General features: G+C 39.6%; 1 protein-coding gene across 1 annotated transcript in view; it reads right to left on the bottom strand.

The window, feature by feature from the left end:
* Positions 1-17494, bottom strand: part of THSD7B (thrombospondin type 1 domain containing 7B) — a 717619-nt gene that overhangs the window by 533290 nt on the left and 166835 nt on the right. The window contains exon 3 of the mRNA XM_040971516.1: positions 1415-1663. Coding sequence (XP_040827450.1) covers positions 1415-1663 — 249 coding nt within the window. The remainder of the gene's footprint in view (positions 1-1414; positions 1664-17494) is intronic.

The following is a 17494-nucleotide window of genomic DNA, read 5'->3' as shown; positions in this document are numbered from 1 at the left end:
TACATAATGGAGCATAAACTCCATCTACTGTCTACACTTTTGAGATAAGAACTGATAATGATCTAAGCAACCATTTTACTTCAAAAAGAATCATATCAAATCAACATTGCTTCCAGTCCAAAAGTGAGACAGGGAATTAGCCTTCCTAAGCCCCAACTTCCATATGACCACAACATCTGCTAGACTGTACCCTACATAGCTTCCATACATAATCAAGTGATGAGTTTAAGCAAAAAATTAATTTTTCATACTTTTTTCTTTTTGGCTGTGGAAATGAGTCTCAAATCTCAGAAGCTACAAGAAACAAAATGGTCATCTTAAACATACAAAGATTTAACAGATACAATTCAGAGCAGGTATCAATCAGAAATAACCACAAATCCATCTCAAACAGGTGTCTGGAAATGATGTCCCAAGCATCTAAGTAATTATCATACTGGGCCACACTCATTCAACTATCTAGAGGAAAACACAATTAGAGACCTCTGCCAGATGTTAGGAAAAACATGATCAAGATCAAGATGTTACAATAGAATGATTAACAGGTAATAATTCCTTTCCATTCTGTTCTGATTTCCTGGGGACTTTGGAATGGAAAAAAAATACTCCAGATAGAAGCAGCTTAGAATGAAATTGCTGGTAATCACTAACCAAGTAACTTTAGGAATTACTTAATCTCTCTGAGCACCAGTAGCTACACTTCAGAACGGAACTAATAGGTTGATGTAAGCATTAAGTGTATTGGTGTAATGTGGTGATGCAGCATAACTAAGTGGTGGCTTCTGACACTGGTCAACTGTATCAGAGCCCTGGTTCAAGTCCTAGCTATTCATATTCATATTCTGCTCTATCTCCTTGCCAATCCATGTGGAAAAGCAGCAGAGAAGGCATCCAGCGTAGAGTTAGACCCCTGCTTCCCGTGTGGGACACCTGGATGGAGCTCCTGGCACCTGGCTGGATTCAGCCCTGGCTACTGATTGCTGTGGGCATTTGGAGAAGAAACCAGTGATGGAAGATCTTTTCCCTCTCTCATCCCTCCCCGGCACTCTTTTATATAAATTTTAAAAAGCTTCAAAAAATTAAGCATGTCCTATCAGTAATAACACATAAGAGTCATTATGTGGCAAGCAGTAGAGATAGTATTGCTAACAAACCTACTAAACACTAGAACTAGAGAACTTGACAACAGTCATATAACTAATCACAGAAACAGTATCTGAATCCAAAGTGTCAGTATCAAAACAGTCCATGCCCTTCACCCCTTACCTTAAACTGCCAAATATAGAACTGTTATACTCAGCAAAGAGCCAACAAATATGAGCAGCTGCTGCTTTCATTATTTGTTAACACCGCTGCCACCACAACCAATGACCTTTTGCTATTACATTGAAATATATCAGAGAATGCATCCTACCTGGGACATGGCTGCAGAAGTTCTCCTTCCACAATACAGGCTTCTTTCTCAAGAAGTTCTGGGCATTCTTTTCCACCGCCGACAGCAATGTGCTTCACATTCCGGCTCCTACTCCTAAATCCTGGTGAGAGACTGCCTGAATGACATGTCTTGGAGCAGGGGGTCCAGGGCGACCACTCAGTAGTTTCACAGTCTTTCGGCATAATGCATGACTGAACAGTCAAAGGATAGGTATCTTGCAGACATTGGCTGGAAGAATAGAGGCATGAAACAGGAGACATCAGATTAAATGGATGCAGCAAAATGTTACAAAGTATCTACCAGGAGAAAAAAACATGGAATCTAGTTTACACTTTATACAGGGAGATTTAAAAATAACAAGGGATAAAACATCTTATGACACCAAATTTTAGGAACGTGCCTTCAACTTCCCCTTTACAGCTATTTCACTGTAGCAACACATACACATGAGGGTCTCCCTTGCCCCTCCCCAGGATTGTCAGAAGCAATAGTGGTCCTTCTCTATGGCTTTCACAAATGACTCCTAGCCTGCCTTTAACATTTAGCGACTGGTCCCCAGGACTCATCACTGAACTGAACCATACAGACAATTCATTACCACTATTTTATGAGCTCAATTCTAAATACTCATGGATAAAAAAAAAAAAAAACTAGGCCCAGGGATGCTAAATAATTTGACCAATGCCAGAGTTTAAAACAAATAGAAAGAAAAATGAAGTTTTAAACTAATAATCTATGCAACTTTACAAAACTTAGATATTAAAACAGTGATATTATGCCCTATATTGTTGGGTTGTGAGCATTTCTAATCTCACTGGCAAACCATGGGTACTATCCAGTATATCAGTAGTCTAACAGGGGAGAAGATACATAAAGACATAAGATATTGTGAGCAATGTAACAGAAAAGCATTCATGATGTGAAGAAATGCTGATACAGCAGTGATGAACCACCTGAGAAAGCTCAGAAAGGACATCTGGGCTGCATTTTATAGAAATTCATAGGAGCTTCTCAGGCACAGATGAAACAGCATTACCATTTTCATTCAAAAGAATAAAATAAAATTGAGATAACTTGTGGGGATGGGAGACAGCAGTATACTGGAGCTGGATAAAATAGTTCGTAATAGTCGACTGTTAAAATTTCAGGAATTGGGCAAGCCACTTGGATTCATGGAAGTACCTGAACAAAAGCCCAAGTGAGGAATATGATTTTGGAGAAATTGGAAATGCTACAACTAAGAACTGGTTGTTAAATATGTCCAAGCATACTATTGAGCGGGGCAGAAAGATCAGTTTGATGCAGGTATGAAGTGCATGGAAGGAAGTTGATCGGGAGGCAGGTGTTTGGCATAGTGTTTGAGACTCAAGTAAGAGGCCCACATGCCCTGTCAGAATGCTTGAATTAAATATCAGCTGAATATCTCACTTCCAGCTTCTTCATAGTGCATATTGCAGAGGGTAACCCTACATGAGATATTGAGTTGCCATCTCCCAGATGCAGCTTGGCATAGTTCTTTGTATCGTGGTTATTTAGGGAGTGAACCAGTGAATGGTAGTGCCCTCTCTCATACCAGAAAAAGTAGGTTTCCCTCCCATCCTTACTGTTTCGTACAAAAATTAGGTTTCAGCTTAATTGAACATTAAATGATTTTAAGTAGAAGAAAATCAGCTATACTCATGTAGGGAAATATTTCAAATTCTAATTTGCATTATTTTCTTTGGATCACTGTAACTTATTATCTCTTCCCTTATTCAAGGTCAATTATTAGAAGCAATTTTAACAGCATGTTACAGAATAAGTCAATTTTTTAAAAAGTTTTTTTTTTTTATTTGAAAGAGTTACAGAGAGTGAGGAAGACAAAGTTAGAGAGGGAATGTTCTCACAGTGGTTCACTCACTCCCCCAGAGACAGTAACAGCCTAGGTTAGGCCAAAGAGCAGCCAGGAGTCAGGAGGAGCCATGTGGGTGGTGGGGCTCCAACCAGGAGCTTTTCACAGGTCATCAGCAAAGAGCTGCATCAGAGGTTAGGCAGCTAGGACATGAACCACAGTCCATATGAGATATCAGTGTCGAAGGGGATGGCCTTACCCACCCAGTCACAATGTCATCACAAGAAAAGATCACTTTCAAGCTCCAGAATTAAGCTTTGTAACCTGGTAAGTTAATAACAGGGGCATATACAAGTTTTTAATCATCATTCCTCTGTTCAAAGGGAGGGACAAGTGTTACACTGTCTCTGCGTCTGATTATATAAAACACGTAGCTGGAGGAGCTGACACTGCAGAGTGCATGCAGGGCAGAATAAGAAACATTTATATTTAGCCATGTTGATGAGCAAATTGTAGTTATATTATCACAGTGATATCCCTCATTAAACCCCTGATAGTTAACGTGTCACTTACAGAGAAAAGGTAAAGAGATACAAGATAAATCTTTGATCTAATGCTTTATTTTGAAATACAGATATATCATGCCCATGAAAATAAATCAAACAGTGTCTTTCTTGTGATCATTACTCAGTCTAAGGTGCGGTTTTCATGGCCCCGAAGCACAATACATGAGGAAGATGCTCTTCTAAAAATCCCCTACGTGTGTCACCGTATTTGAGCAGCAGGATTGTTGGGACAGAAGAACACTTCTTTCTGTTGTGTGACACGACAGCTGTTGATTAATAAGAACTTTCTGAATTTTACATTTCAGAAGATGTCGTGCTTGACATCTGCCCAAAGGTTGATTTGTTGTTTTAAATTATTTTAGCTCCCACAAATAAGGGAGATTATGCAGTGCTTTTCCTTCTGTGTTTGGCTTATTTCACTCCAAATTGTGTCCTCCAGTTGCATCCATTTTGATGTAAATGGAATAATTTTATTTTAATAGATGAGTACTATTACATTGTGTATGTATACACACATTTTCTTTATTGATTTGTTTGAGGTTGGCACAGTAGTTGATAGGTTATTTAGTCTTTCATAAACAGGGCTGCTTAGAAATATGGAGGTACAAATATCTCTTTGATAAAATGTTTATGTCTTTTAGGTATATACCCAGTAGAGAGATTACCTCTTACTACGTGTCTCTTTCCACATGTTTAGGAAATCTTTTTAAGAGTTGATATATATTCTAGATATAAGCCCTGTCACACACAAGTCTAATAAATATCTTTTTCATTCTGCTGCCCATCTCCTCACTCTGTTGACCATTTCCCACACTGTGGAAAAGCTTGTGTACATAATTGCATTTGCCAGGTTTTGCTTTTATTGCCTGTGGTATAGGGATCTTATTGAAGTTATTAGCTACACTAATGCACTACATAGACTGAAGTTTATAGTAAAAAAAAATGTAGATATTATTTCATTATTGCTGCAATTTCAGTTTTATCAAACTTTCATATATTTTCCAGTTAAGAGTGGTATACTACTAGTAATGAGCTATGATTATTTTAAAATTTACTCTATATGAATAAAATCAGTATATTTTCATGTAATTATTGTTTGTTTCTTGCCTATATTCTTGCTGATCTATGGTCCTCTTGCTTTGAACTGTTACTAATGCATGAAAACTTTGACTTTACGTCAAAATACAGTATCCTAAAATTGAAAAAAAATGAAAAGAGAAACAAAGGAAGGGAGAAAGGTGGAAAGAATCAGGAAAGGAAGGGAGAGAGGGAAGAAATCATCCTTGTATTATTAAATTGTCTATGAATTATTATAAATCTGATCATCTTTTTAAAAAATTCTTTAATAATTTAAAATCCTTGTTTTTAAAAATGAATTTCAACAACTGATTGACCCTCTTCTTCCTTTAAGTTATGGAGTTATCCATCTGTATTTAAAGCGCAATTCATTTTTTTCCCACGTAACAGCTTCTGTATCTCTTATCCTTTCCCACACTGACTTTTCCTCCTAGATCAGTTAGGCACATCACATGTTTTTTCAACAGTAACAGCAAATAAAGCTTTCCATGAATGGTTAAGGAAGTGTTATTTTTGAAGAGTCCTTCTAATTTTTGCTTTCTTGCTTCCAAATGGTGTGTATTTCCATTTGATCTTTTTTTTTTTTTTTACTTTTAAGGATTGATTGATTGATTTGAAATGCAGAGACAGAAACAAGCAGAATCTTCGATTTTCTGGTCTATTCTACCACTCCCCAGTGATTCCCACAGCCTGGCCTGGGCCAGGCCAAAGCAAATTCCATCTGGTTTCCCACATGTGTAAATGCCCAAGCAAGGAGGTATTTTCCATTGCTTTCCCAGGCACAAGAGCAAGCAGTTAGAGACAAAATGGAACAGGGTCTCTGTCATTCATACCAGATGGTGGCATCATAGGCAGCAGCTTAACACAGTGAAACACAATATAGCCTGGTGTTGACTAATTTTTATCATTCTTTTCAAAAGCTTATCTATTTGTTTAAAATAATATTAAGCAGAATGATATTGGTCCCTGATGTAATCTGATCAATGGGATTCCATTTTATTGGAATAATGGCAGCAACAGCCAATAGATGCTGAATTGGAATTTTGCATTACAAAACATCAACATGACCTGAATCTCCTGGGTACTTTGATTCACTGTGTAAAGGAAGAAAAAAAAAAGGAATTTATTTATCTCCAAGAGTTATGGCAACCTCTGGTGTAAGGGGAATCACCATATAAACTAAAGCTCCAAATAATGCTCACTGTCCACACACTGAAGTGAAAACTGACCCTTCATAGAATGATGTGCCTTTTTAATGGAAAAGACAGGCATAACTGACTTTCCTTATAAAAAGAATATGCTGGGCCCGGCGCGGTGGCGCAAGTGGTTAAAGGTCCTCGCCTTGCATGCCCGGGATCCCATAAGGGTGCCGGTTCTAATCCCGGCAGCCCTGCTTCCCTTCCAGCTCCCTGCCTGTGGCCTGGGAAAGCAGTCAAGGACGGCCCATAGCTTTGGGAACCTGCACCCGCGTGGGAGACCCGGAAGAGGCTCCTGGCTTTGGATCGGCATAGCATCTGCAGTTGCGCTCACTTGGGGAGTGAATCATTGGACGGAAGATCTTCCTCTCTGTCTCTCCTCTCTGTATATCTGTTGCAAGCCGCATCTGTATGCACTGGCCACATGCTGTGCCTAAAATGGCGCCGGCCGGAGAAGCCACACCTTCGTGTGTGGTGGAGAGTCACGTAGCCTTCGCTGTACTGCGCAGGCGCCTAGCGCATGCACAGTGAGCTGCGGCGTGGCCGGCACGTGAACACTGGGGACTGACGAATCCGGTCGCCCAGGACCCTGCGTGATCATGACGCCGACCTATCTTCGGCGGAGGCGGGGCCGGTCAGCACATAAGAGTAGAAAGCCTGCCGGGGTTGGGGCCCCCTTCCTCTTCCTCATCTTTGTGCGTGCAATAAATTTTACCGCAGAAGAATTCACTCGCGTCTGCGTCTTATTGCTGGGCGATAAGACACGTGGGCACGACATATATCTGCCTTTCCAATAAAAAAATAATAAAAATAAATCTTTAGAGAAAAGAATATGCTGTGATAATTATACCTGCTTGGCATTGATAACATATATTGCAACTTATAAACTGCTTCTCAAGTATGCAATTGCAAGGGAATTTTTTGAAACAAAAATTACTTCACAAGATACTCTGCTTACAAGTAAAGGAAAGAACCCTAATCAAATAAAAACTAACACTTCAGTTGTTTTTCTATAATATCAAATATTTTAAATGGGGAAGAGTGGTATGACAAATAATTTCACACATTTCTAACAAAGATTAAAAACATTTTGTTCAGATTTTATTAAATAAATAAAATAACCAAATTCAGGTGAAATTTCCTGTAATCTTTGATTCTCAGTAATGTTACTCTTTTCCCAGGCACACCCACTATCCTCAGATCAGTGTGTATTTTCTTATTATCTAAGGTTATAGTCTACCTTTAAAGTATGCATGTACTCATTGATGGTCTATAGCATTATTGTATGCATTTAAATTTTTTTAGTTAAGTGTTATTTCGCATATAGTTCTAGAAAATACTTTTCACCCTTAATACTGTTATTTCTAGATCATTCTATCCTAATTGAAAGAAACAGAGTCCAATTATTAGTATTGCTGAGTAACATTCCAGTCTATGAACATAGAGCAATACATTTATTCATTTCACTCCTAAGGAGCCCTTGGTGTTCAATTTCTTGCAATTGCACCAGACGACATACTGAACTTCCTTGCTCATGCCTCTGCAGCATATTTAAGAGCAACCTGCCCTGGTGCTGTTGACTAGAGTTGGGTCATACAGATTTAAACAATGGATTAAGTAACAGCTCATTGTTTTCTGCTTTGCCATAATTTTATAATCCTTCACATCACTGGATTTATTTTTCTAAAAATATTGTTAGCCTTTCCAGTTTTTCACTGACCTTCTTTAAAAAATTTGAAAAAAATGAAAGGAAAAAAAAAACAGAGAGGGATAGAGTGTGTGTGTGTGTGTGTGTGTGTGTGTGTGTGTGTGTGCGCATCTTCCATCTACTGGTTTATCACCCAAATATCAGCAGAGGTTTGACTTCTGGGACACCCCAAAGCCAGGAGCCAGAACTCCATCCTGGACTCCCAGGTAGTCAATAGGAACCCAAGCTCTTGAGTCATCTTCTGCTGCCTACCCTAACACATTAGCAGAGAGCTGGAATGGAAGCAGAGCAGCTGGGCCTCAACAGGCAGCCTGCTAAATAATCCAAACATTTTGATTCATGGCTTAATCTGTTGTACCCAAATGTTGGCCCCATTTTGTGTTTTTGTTTCAGGCCACAACATGTCATTTTGTGTTTTTCACAATACTAATTAGTTCCTTGTAAAAGATAGTTTTATTTGAAAGGCTGTTGCAGACAGAGAAGGAAAGGCAGAGAGAGTTGTTCACTCCCTTAAAAGGCCAAAATTGGCAGAGCTGGCCCAGACAGAACATCAGATCAAGGACATCTTCCCACTCTCCCATTTGAGTACAGGGACCTATGGACTTAGGCCATCCTCCACTGCAGTTCCAAGCACATACTAGATAGCTGGATTAGAAATGAGTCACCCAGGACTTGAACCAGTGTCCATGCCCAATGCCAACACCACAGGCAAAGGCTTAACCTACAGTGCCAAGGTGCAGGCCCCAATTAAATCTTTTTTTTTTTTTGGCTCCCTACCTATTGCAGTTCAGTCTGGACTGCTGATTGCTATTCATAGTGGTCTCTCTGTTTCACATGGAACATGATTCAAATTTCTGGTGATCTTTTGCTATCAAGGATTACAGCACAGTACCGGAAACACAAATAGGAAGCTCTTATTAGCAGTATGACATCAAAGAGCACACATTGCCATTTGCTGCTTTTGCAAGGACCAGCCTTGTCACTGCAGTGCCTCCAATGTTGACATCTCTCCGTTTTGACTCTTTTGCTTGCCTTTTACCCAAAAATTTCCTATCTCTTGGTTCATGCACTGGGGACTATCAGCTCTATGTTAGCTAATAGAAGGTAATGCTCCCAGGGCATTCTTACAAAGTGTGTATAGATTTTCACTTCACCTCTACCTTCCTATCACAATACTACTTTTAAAGATTTACTTATTTTGAAAGTCAGAGCTCCCACAAAGGAGAAAAAAGAGGCAAGAGATCTTACATCTATTGGTTCACTCCCCAGATGATGACAATGTCCAGTCATTGCTGGGCCATGCCAAACTTAGGAGCTTTATCTCAGTCGGTCATGTGGGCACAAAACCATGGGCCATCTTCCATTGCTTTTCCTAGGCATTATCAGGAACTGGATTTGAACTAGACCAGCCAGGACATGAAACGACATCCAAATGTGATGTTGGTTATCCCACTATGCCACAGTGCTCCCACCCCCAACTCCAGTATATTTCACACACTATCTTTCGCATGTTACTTAGTTATTTACTTCCTATATTGACCAAATCTCCCTTCTTCCAAGAAATTTTGAGCAGGCTGTTCTATAATAACAAATCCATTAAAAACATAAGAAAAATTTCTGATTTTAAAAATATATTTTATGATTCAGTCCCATAGGTTCTGGGATTTCCCTTTCCCCTCCAGAAATCCCCTTACTCCAACTTATTCCCTCCATGTTATTACAGTAGTACAGTCTTTCATAACAGTCCCAAGTCCATCATGCTGCTCTCTAAGTTTATCCTGACATTGTAGGTATGGATAATACATCCCATTAAATGAAAGACCACATGAAAAAAAAATGAGGAAAAATAGGAAATTTACAACAACATGAAGTTAAATAACATGCTACTAAATGACAAATGTGTCACTGAGGAAATGAAAAAGAAAATAAAAATCATTCTTGAAGCAAACGATGCTACTTTATGACTTGGATATGAAAAAAATTTCCACGTTCACTGTCAGGGAAATACAATTGAAAGCCACCTTGACGTTCTACCTAACTCCAGTGAGATAGGCCTACAATCCGAACTCTACTAACAACACCTGCTAGAATGGATGTGGGGAGAAGGATACCCTCTTTCATTGTTGGTGGGAGTGTAGGCTAGTACAACCACTACGGCAGTCAGTAGGGAGAGTGCTAAGACAACTGAAAACTGATCTGCCAAATGACCCAGATACCCCACTTCTTGTAATATGACCGAAGAAAATGGTATCTGCAAATGGGAAAGCATCTGTAATTATATTGTAATCTATAATAAAAGACATACATATAACCCAGATGCCCATCTAAACAGGGATAGATAAATAAATTGTGATTTATTGACTCCATGGAATACCTCTCAGCCATTAAAAAGAATGAAATTCTATGTTTTGCAACCAAATGGTCCCACTTAGAGACCTTAATTCTCAGTGAAATATGTCAATACCAAAAGGACAAATAATATGTTCCCTCTGCTATAAGACAACCTTCATACAAAATGTAAGTCAATAGCCTTTCAATATTATTTTAGCTACATCTGATGGGTTTGACTTTTTGAAATTTTCATTTCTTCAAAAGACTTTTAATTGATATTAATCATATTCTAAATTAAGCCATAAGTTTATAGAATTTGATAGCACAAAACATACCTCAAAGCAGAAAAAAACGAAGAAATGAAATTGCTTTTTAGAATTTACATGCCATAAATTCTTAATAAAAGCACTGAGCCATTCAATATGATGGTCATTTCAATTATTTCACAACAGCACTGCTATCCATATGTCAAGGGCCAAATTATAGCAAAGTAAAAGGGAACAGTTACTTCTAGAGATTATAAAGTCTAATCCAGGAAATGCTTGCAAGATCACATCATGAAAATTACACCAAGGGAATTTAAACTTCCAGCAGCCTCCTGGCTACTGGTGGGTCTCAGGATGGGGCGTCTCATGCCTGGATCCCAGACCACAGCCACCATGTGCATGTGGAGATCTGTCCCAGGGCCGCCAGTGCACCATTTGGTGCCAGGCTCAGCCTGCTGGCGGCCCAGCCGGGGAGCTCTAGGGTTTTGGTTTTGGTTCTTTGAATCACTGCTTAGTTAGCTCCAGGTTGAACCCATTGTGCTTCTAGCACGTGAAGCATTCGTAAAGATTCCCATTGGCAGTAACTCTTCCTTTGTAAAACTTGTAATCACTGAACAATGCTGACCACCAAATACCAGTCCATGCAAAAGCTATGGGTTGGTGCTTGTCCTGCAGAATTATATCATGTTATATGACATGATGATGGATCAGGAGAAAGGTCACATTAAGCAAGCCATTACATTAACTAGCACTCAAGAACCATAACCAGGGGTAAATTCTGTGAGGGATGTGTGGGCCACATCCTGTGAAAATTCTAGCCCCACTTGTTATCTCAAGAGTTGGGGTGGTGATGGACTAAGCTAGGTGTGGCCAAGGAGCCTGCCATCAGTCATAGGTAAGGGAACCCCCAATAGTCTGGACTGGTCAGGGCAGCAGCACCTGAATGTGCATCCTGATTAGCGTGTGGGTTGGGCCGGGGTGCAAACGTTCATCAGCCGATACAAGGCCAAATGGAAGGCCAGACTGCGCCAGGCACTGGCCTAAACCCAATGGCATGCATGAGAAATGGGTCTGGGAGTGGATTAATTGGAGGAGCTTGGAAAACTCCCCTGGTGAGTCATAGCTCCTGCTGGTGAACATGTGGTCCAGGGCTGCGGGTCAGACAAGCTGGGAAAAGTAGCTCCAACAGCTGGCAAATGTGTCAATTGGTAATGGAACAGAGTAGATCAGGCACGACTGAGCAAACCTTAGCCCACAAGCAAAACTAGAGACCAGGATGGAGCACAGGTCATGCCGAGCTAGGCTCTTGCACCTTCTGGTCTGCATGAGCCAGGAACACTAAGCCACAGTGTCTAAGGCAGAGGTTAGGACAGGTGAGGGGCTGTGCCAAGCTGAGTCAGAGCAACCACTGGCATGCATGTGATCTATGTCTGGGAACAGGCCCGGGTGGGGAGCTAAGGGGACAACCCTAGCTGAGTTGAGGTTCCCACCAAGGGGCTGTGACCTGGAATGGGGGCTGCGTTCTGATCTGGAAATGGTTGTAGTCTCCCTTGGCACTAGTGTGGGCTGGAATTGGATGCACCAAACCGGGCCAGATCCTCTGGTGACCTGGAGGACCGGGATAGATGTGCGAAGGACTAGGCAAGGTCTCAAACCCCTACTGAGCCATGTGTGAGCCATAGGTGGGTATGCACAAACCATGGCTGGGCTGAAACATCCAACAGCAAGGACCAGTTTGGGTTGAAGGCCAGTCAGGAAAAGCCACTGTTCCTGCTGTGACAGGAGGTGGACTGAGTAGGGCTGGCTTATGGACCCACTGGTATGCACAAAATCTGGCATTGGGAGAGCGAAATACAGGGCAAACAGAGACTCTATGATGGACTATGTCAATCAGTGGATTCTTCAAAGACCTCATAGTGCTTGGAGTGGCAAAATTGGCAGCGATTCATAACTGGTAAACTATCAAAACCACTTGAGCAAGAACCTCAGAGCATACCCTACATCAGGAACCTGGAGAGGGTGGGAAATTGGGTGGGCCTTCTCCCTTAATACCCCCCTTTAAACATGAAGGGAACAATATGGAAAAAATAATAGTCTTACCCACTTTCCTGTAGCCCTTGAACCTTTTTACCCTAATTAACTATGTAAAGATTGTCAAAATAAAAAAGAAAAAAAAAAAAGAAAATTACACCAAGGAGGAGATGTGAATGAAAAAATGAAGAAAATCACAGCAAATCTGAGACAGGCTTAAAAGATAACAGATTTTCAGAAACCAAACTGAAAGTACACAATTAATTTTAGTGATTTTTTTTACTCCAAAGTGATATTATTTATCTCCCACCAACATAACTTAGAAAAATCTATGGAAAACATGAGTGAAAATGAAATAGAAACATAAGCAAATTTATGTTCATGAATCTACATATTACCAACCAGGCTAACACTGAGTGAGCGTCATCATCAAGTGCAATTTAAGACTTTGTTCACTCTAACCTCTTTTCTTGGTCAAACTAACCTGAGGTACAAGTCTTGTTTGACAAAACATGCTTACCTAAGGTTAGCATTTATAACCAGTGGGGAAACTTCTGGACATATATTACTTTTTTTTTCTATCAAAATATCAATCAAATAAAATGGCACTACCAAAATGCCTCTTAATTTATTATCTGATTTCTGTGACTTTTAAACTTTTCAGTAGGTAAAATAGCCGTGTAGTAAAGCAAAAATAGCAGTATGAAATCCTGTTCCAAGTATACTGTTCAGTTTCTTCTGTGAAGAGAGATTGTGCTACAGATATAGACATAACCACATAGATATACTGAGATATTAAATTCTTGAGATGGAATATCCTTGAATGTGATGCTATATCAAGACCGAATGTGTTTAGTATTATAATCATTTCCTGCCACCAGAAAACATTATTCAACGGAGATTTAAAATGCAATGAAGGTCTCAGAATAAAGCAGGTTTTATCCTCTCCAAATTTTTTAAGACAGAGTACTAAGAATGATATGTAGGTCCATATCTGTGGGTGTGTGTGTAACCGGTGAGAGGAAAGCGATGCAAACAATCATCTAAAGGTCAGGCTTATACTTTTGATTAGATAGAGAAGGACACTGAATCCAAAAACGGTAAGTGAAAAATTACGGAATGGACAACACCCAGATAAACTCAACTCACCTACAGGGGCCACAGTTGAAACATCCACAATTAAAACATCAAAGTGCTCTGTTTGTTACAGAATCAAACCTGCAAGTTCACAAAATGACACTCAAAACCAAAAAGCCTATCTTCAACTACAGGCTTTGAGAATAAGGACATTGTCTGACTCCAATTCTTTTATCTTTCCTCCTCATAAATCTATCACCAAGGAATAGGAAACAGAATCTCACAAAATCCTCATCTTCCTTTTTCTCGAGAAAGAACAGGAATATGTGCATTTTCCAATTATACAAATGCAGAACAAAACTTCTAGATTGCCCATTCTAGAGACAAGCCAATGAGTAGAGAAAAAAGCAAAGAGATTAGAAGAACTTGAGGCCAAGTATGATAGAAGAAGAGACACCTTGGAAGGAGCACCAAGTTACTTAAGAAAAACAAAGTTCAACAATATCAACAAAATGTGACACAGACAGAACTAAGCGATTCAATCACTGATAGTGTAGTTATGAAGGTGTTTGGTACTCAGGGCTGGCACCTGTGATGCTGCCATCCCGTATAACTACTGGCTAGAATTCTGCTCCATTTCTGAGCCACTTCTCTGTTTATGTGTCTTGGAAAGCACTGAGAATGGCCACAGTGATTGGATCCCTATCACCTACAAGGAACAATCTTATGCTTCTCCTGTCTATTGTTATTACAGCCATTTGAGATGTGAATCAGCTGGTAAAAGATCAATGTCTCTGTTTCTCTTTCTCCCTCTCCTTTTTCATCTTCTTCTCCTGTCCTCCCTCCCATTCTCCATCTATCTCCAAATAGTTCTTTGAAGTACATAACAAATTAAAAACAATAAAAAGAAATTGAATGACCAGAAGTAGATTTCTTGGGGAAGCATTCCCTTAGGAGACAAAACAGAGCTATAAAAAATATGTCTTTAGAGATGAGGCAGTAACTGAGGCAGAAAAAAGTGAGAGGAGAAATTAAAGATCTTGCTTAGGGAGCTCCCCTGTTGAGCCACTGCTCCCACTGTTGAGCCTGAGAGCTGGAATGGGGGCAGACCAGGCCAGGCAGGGCCACAACACCTGTTGGCCTGTGTGTGATGATATGGGTTAAGTGGAGAGGCAGGCTGGACTTAGTGAACATATCCACTGGTGGCACATGCTTGAGTCGGAGTAACTGCATGCTGCTTGTGCTTTGCCACATCAGCTGACAAGTGCTGGAACTGGAGACAAGTACTATCAAGGTAGACTTCAGAACCACCTGGAGAGTGCAAGATCCTGGACTGGGAGTTGGTCCAGCAGGGAAAATGTGGACACCTCTCTGATGGGCTGCAGTTCTCACTGGTGAGCATGAGAACTAGAGTTGGGGGAAGGACTGGGCTAGAGAGTGGAACCCACCAGCATGAGTGTGGGATAGAGAGGGGGTTCAGGTGGGTTGAACTAGGCTTCAATGCTTATTGATGTGTACAAGAGCTGAATGGGATATCGGATAGACTGGACCAATCTGCTGCACATTCTGGCAAGCACAGAAAGCAGGGGTGGGGGATGGGCCTAGTGAGGGTTACTGGGAGTAGCTCCAACTAGGCTATAGTTTCTACTGGAGTATCTAAGGGCCGAGTGTTTGGTGGGCAGGGCTGAGCTTGGCCGATGCATCCATTAGTTTACTTAAAAGAAGGGGTTGGAGACAGAACCAACTCAGCAATTACAACTACCAGTGTGTGCATAAGTTGATGTGGGTGACGGACTAGCCAGACTTTTTACTCACACACATACACACACACACAGACACACCAAGTCAGGTCTGGGATTACTTCAGAAAAGGTCTGTTTTGGGATTACCCCAACTGAATTGCAGGATGTTTCGTCTGACTGTGAAGCACAGGCATCAGATTTGGGTCTCCCCAGTGGTTTGGGCAAAGCAGTGGATGGCATGCTCAGATGGACATGGAGGATATGGAAATTCATTGGGGCTTTTAAAGGACAGCTAATACCAGGACAGAGGAAGGAGGACAGAATTATATATACATTATATTTATAATCTTTTATATATATATAAAAGATTCTGCATAAATAAAGGTGATAGAGATACTAACATTTCTGACAACATCATGCACAATTGAAACCTCAGAACAGATCCAAACTAACAATAGAGACTGTTTTTTTTTTAATTAGGAACATTTCACAACTAAAAAATTCTAACATAGAACTATTCAGAACTGAAACTGAAAAGTGGGACCAGGGGTGGCACTGGTGGAGGTGGTGGAGCCAAGGATAAGGTGAGATGATGAAAACTAAATAATGTCAGTGAACATACCTGAAATGGAAGATTGATGTACAGTTCAACACACACACACACACACACACACACGTTCCTGATAAAATCAAAACACTGGGCTAAGCAAGGTGATTAAAATTACAATAACACCCTCCCCAAATTTTCAGGAATATAACAACCGAAATGCATACATTGAAAGACAGTGCCACATACCATAGAAACCTAAGCTAGGTTACTCAATTCCAACATGTTAAAGATTAAAATTAAATTTTGAAAATCAAAGGAAACAAATCATGTTTTCAGGAAAACATGAAATATTGTGAGGACAAAAATACTAAACCATCAACAGATTTCTAAGCCAATATACAAATTATAACTTGCTTAGTAACATTTTCCAAAAAAGTAAAGAAAAAATGTCAAGCAAAAAAAAAAATAAAATAAAAATCAAAGAGTTTATATCTCCTAAATCCAGAATACTTCATGTATTGTAAATTTCTATGGGAATCTACTGGAAATTGAGCTTCATCCTATCAAAGAAAACTTTAAAATTTTGGGCAAAATGAGTGAACATAAACATTTGAAATAAATAATTGCAGAATTAAAATTCTAGTTCAATGAAAGTGAGAGCATCAGTAGAATAATAGGAAAATATATAACAAAACAGAATGGAGTCACCTAAAATGTAAAAGCAGAAGGAAAAGAAATTTTGAAATAGTGACATCAAATTACAGATATTAAGTGGGAATAATTTAAAACTGACGTAACAGACACTGACAAATTATGTTAGAAAAGATGAGAATAGGTACTTTGGGAAGTGTTAAATATTAAGGTAATTCTGAAAAATAAAATCAAGCTTTACAAATAGTGGAAAAACAAACTAGTATTTTAAGAAGTCAAAAGGGGGATAGACATTTGGCAAGGTCGTAAGATGGCCTTTGAGACACTTGTATACACTCTTAGAGCTCCTGGGTTTGTGATTACACTGCCCCTCACCCCAGCTTCCTGCCAACCTGGGTTAACAGCAGTGGAGGTTCCAGCAAGGGGGCTATGGCATTCCATTGGGAGACCTGGACGTAGTTACTGGTCCCAGATTTTGGTTTGGCCATGGCTGGGTTTTGTTGACATGTGTGCAGTGCATCCATGGATTGCAACCTCTTCCTTTCTCTGATTCCCAAATAAAATAACTTACAATATTTTGAGAGCCAAATGTATACCATAGAAAGAATAAACAAATACAGCATAATATAGACTGGAAATACAAAATAAAATGAGACAATTTATATTAAACTTAACAGTCACATCAATACATGTAAATAAGGTTAGTTAATTTATTAATAAACCTGGTGTTTGTATACACATAGGGAAAAACTTTATTCCATGTTAATGCTGAAAATAGGATACACAATTAAAAACCTAAACTTGAAGAGAATGAATACTCAAGAGCAAAATTAAAACATTAAGAGTATTTATCTTGCAATTTTAATCAAATTAAAGTTGAAGTCAGAAATTAGCAGAAGAGACTAGTAAGGATGCTGTAAAATGTTAAAAGCAATATTTCACAATGTGGGCAGAGCAGATCCAAATATTTATGCACCACAAAACATACTACAAGTGTATGGGAAAAAGATGCAGAAGAAATAAAACACCCTAAT

The sequence above is a fragment of the Ochotona curzoniae genome, unplaced genomic scaffold (assembly GCF_017591425.1).
Source record: "Ochotona curzoniae isolate NIBS_2020 unplaced genomic scaffold, NIBS_Ocur_1.0 contig_2210, whole genome shotgun sequence".
Taxonomy (NCBI): Eukaryota; Metazoa; Chordata; class Mammalia; order Lagomorpha; family Ochotonidae; genus Ochotona; species Ochotona curzoniae.
This window is presented reverse-complemented; position numbering and strand designations above follow the sequence as displayed.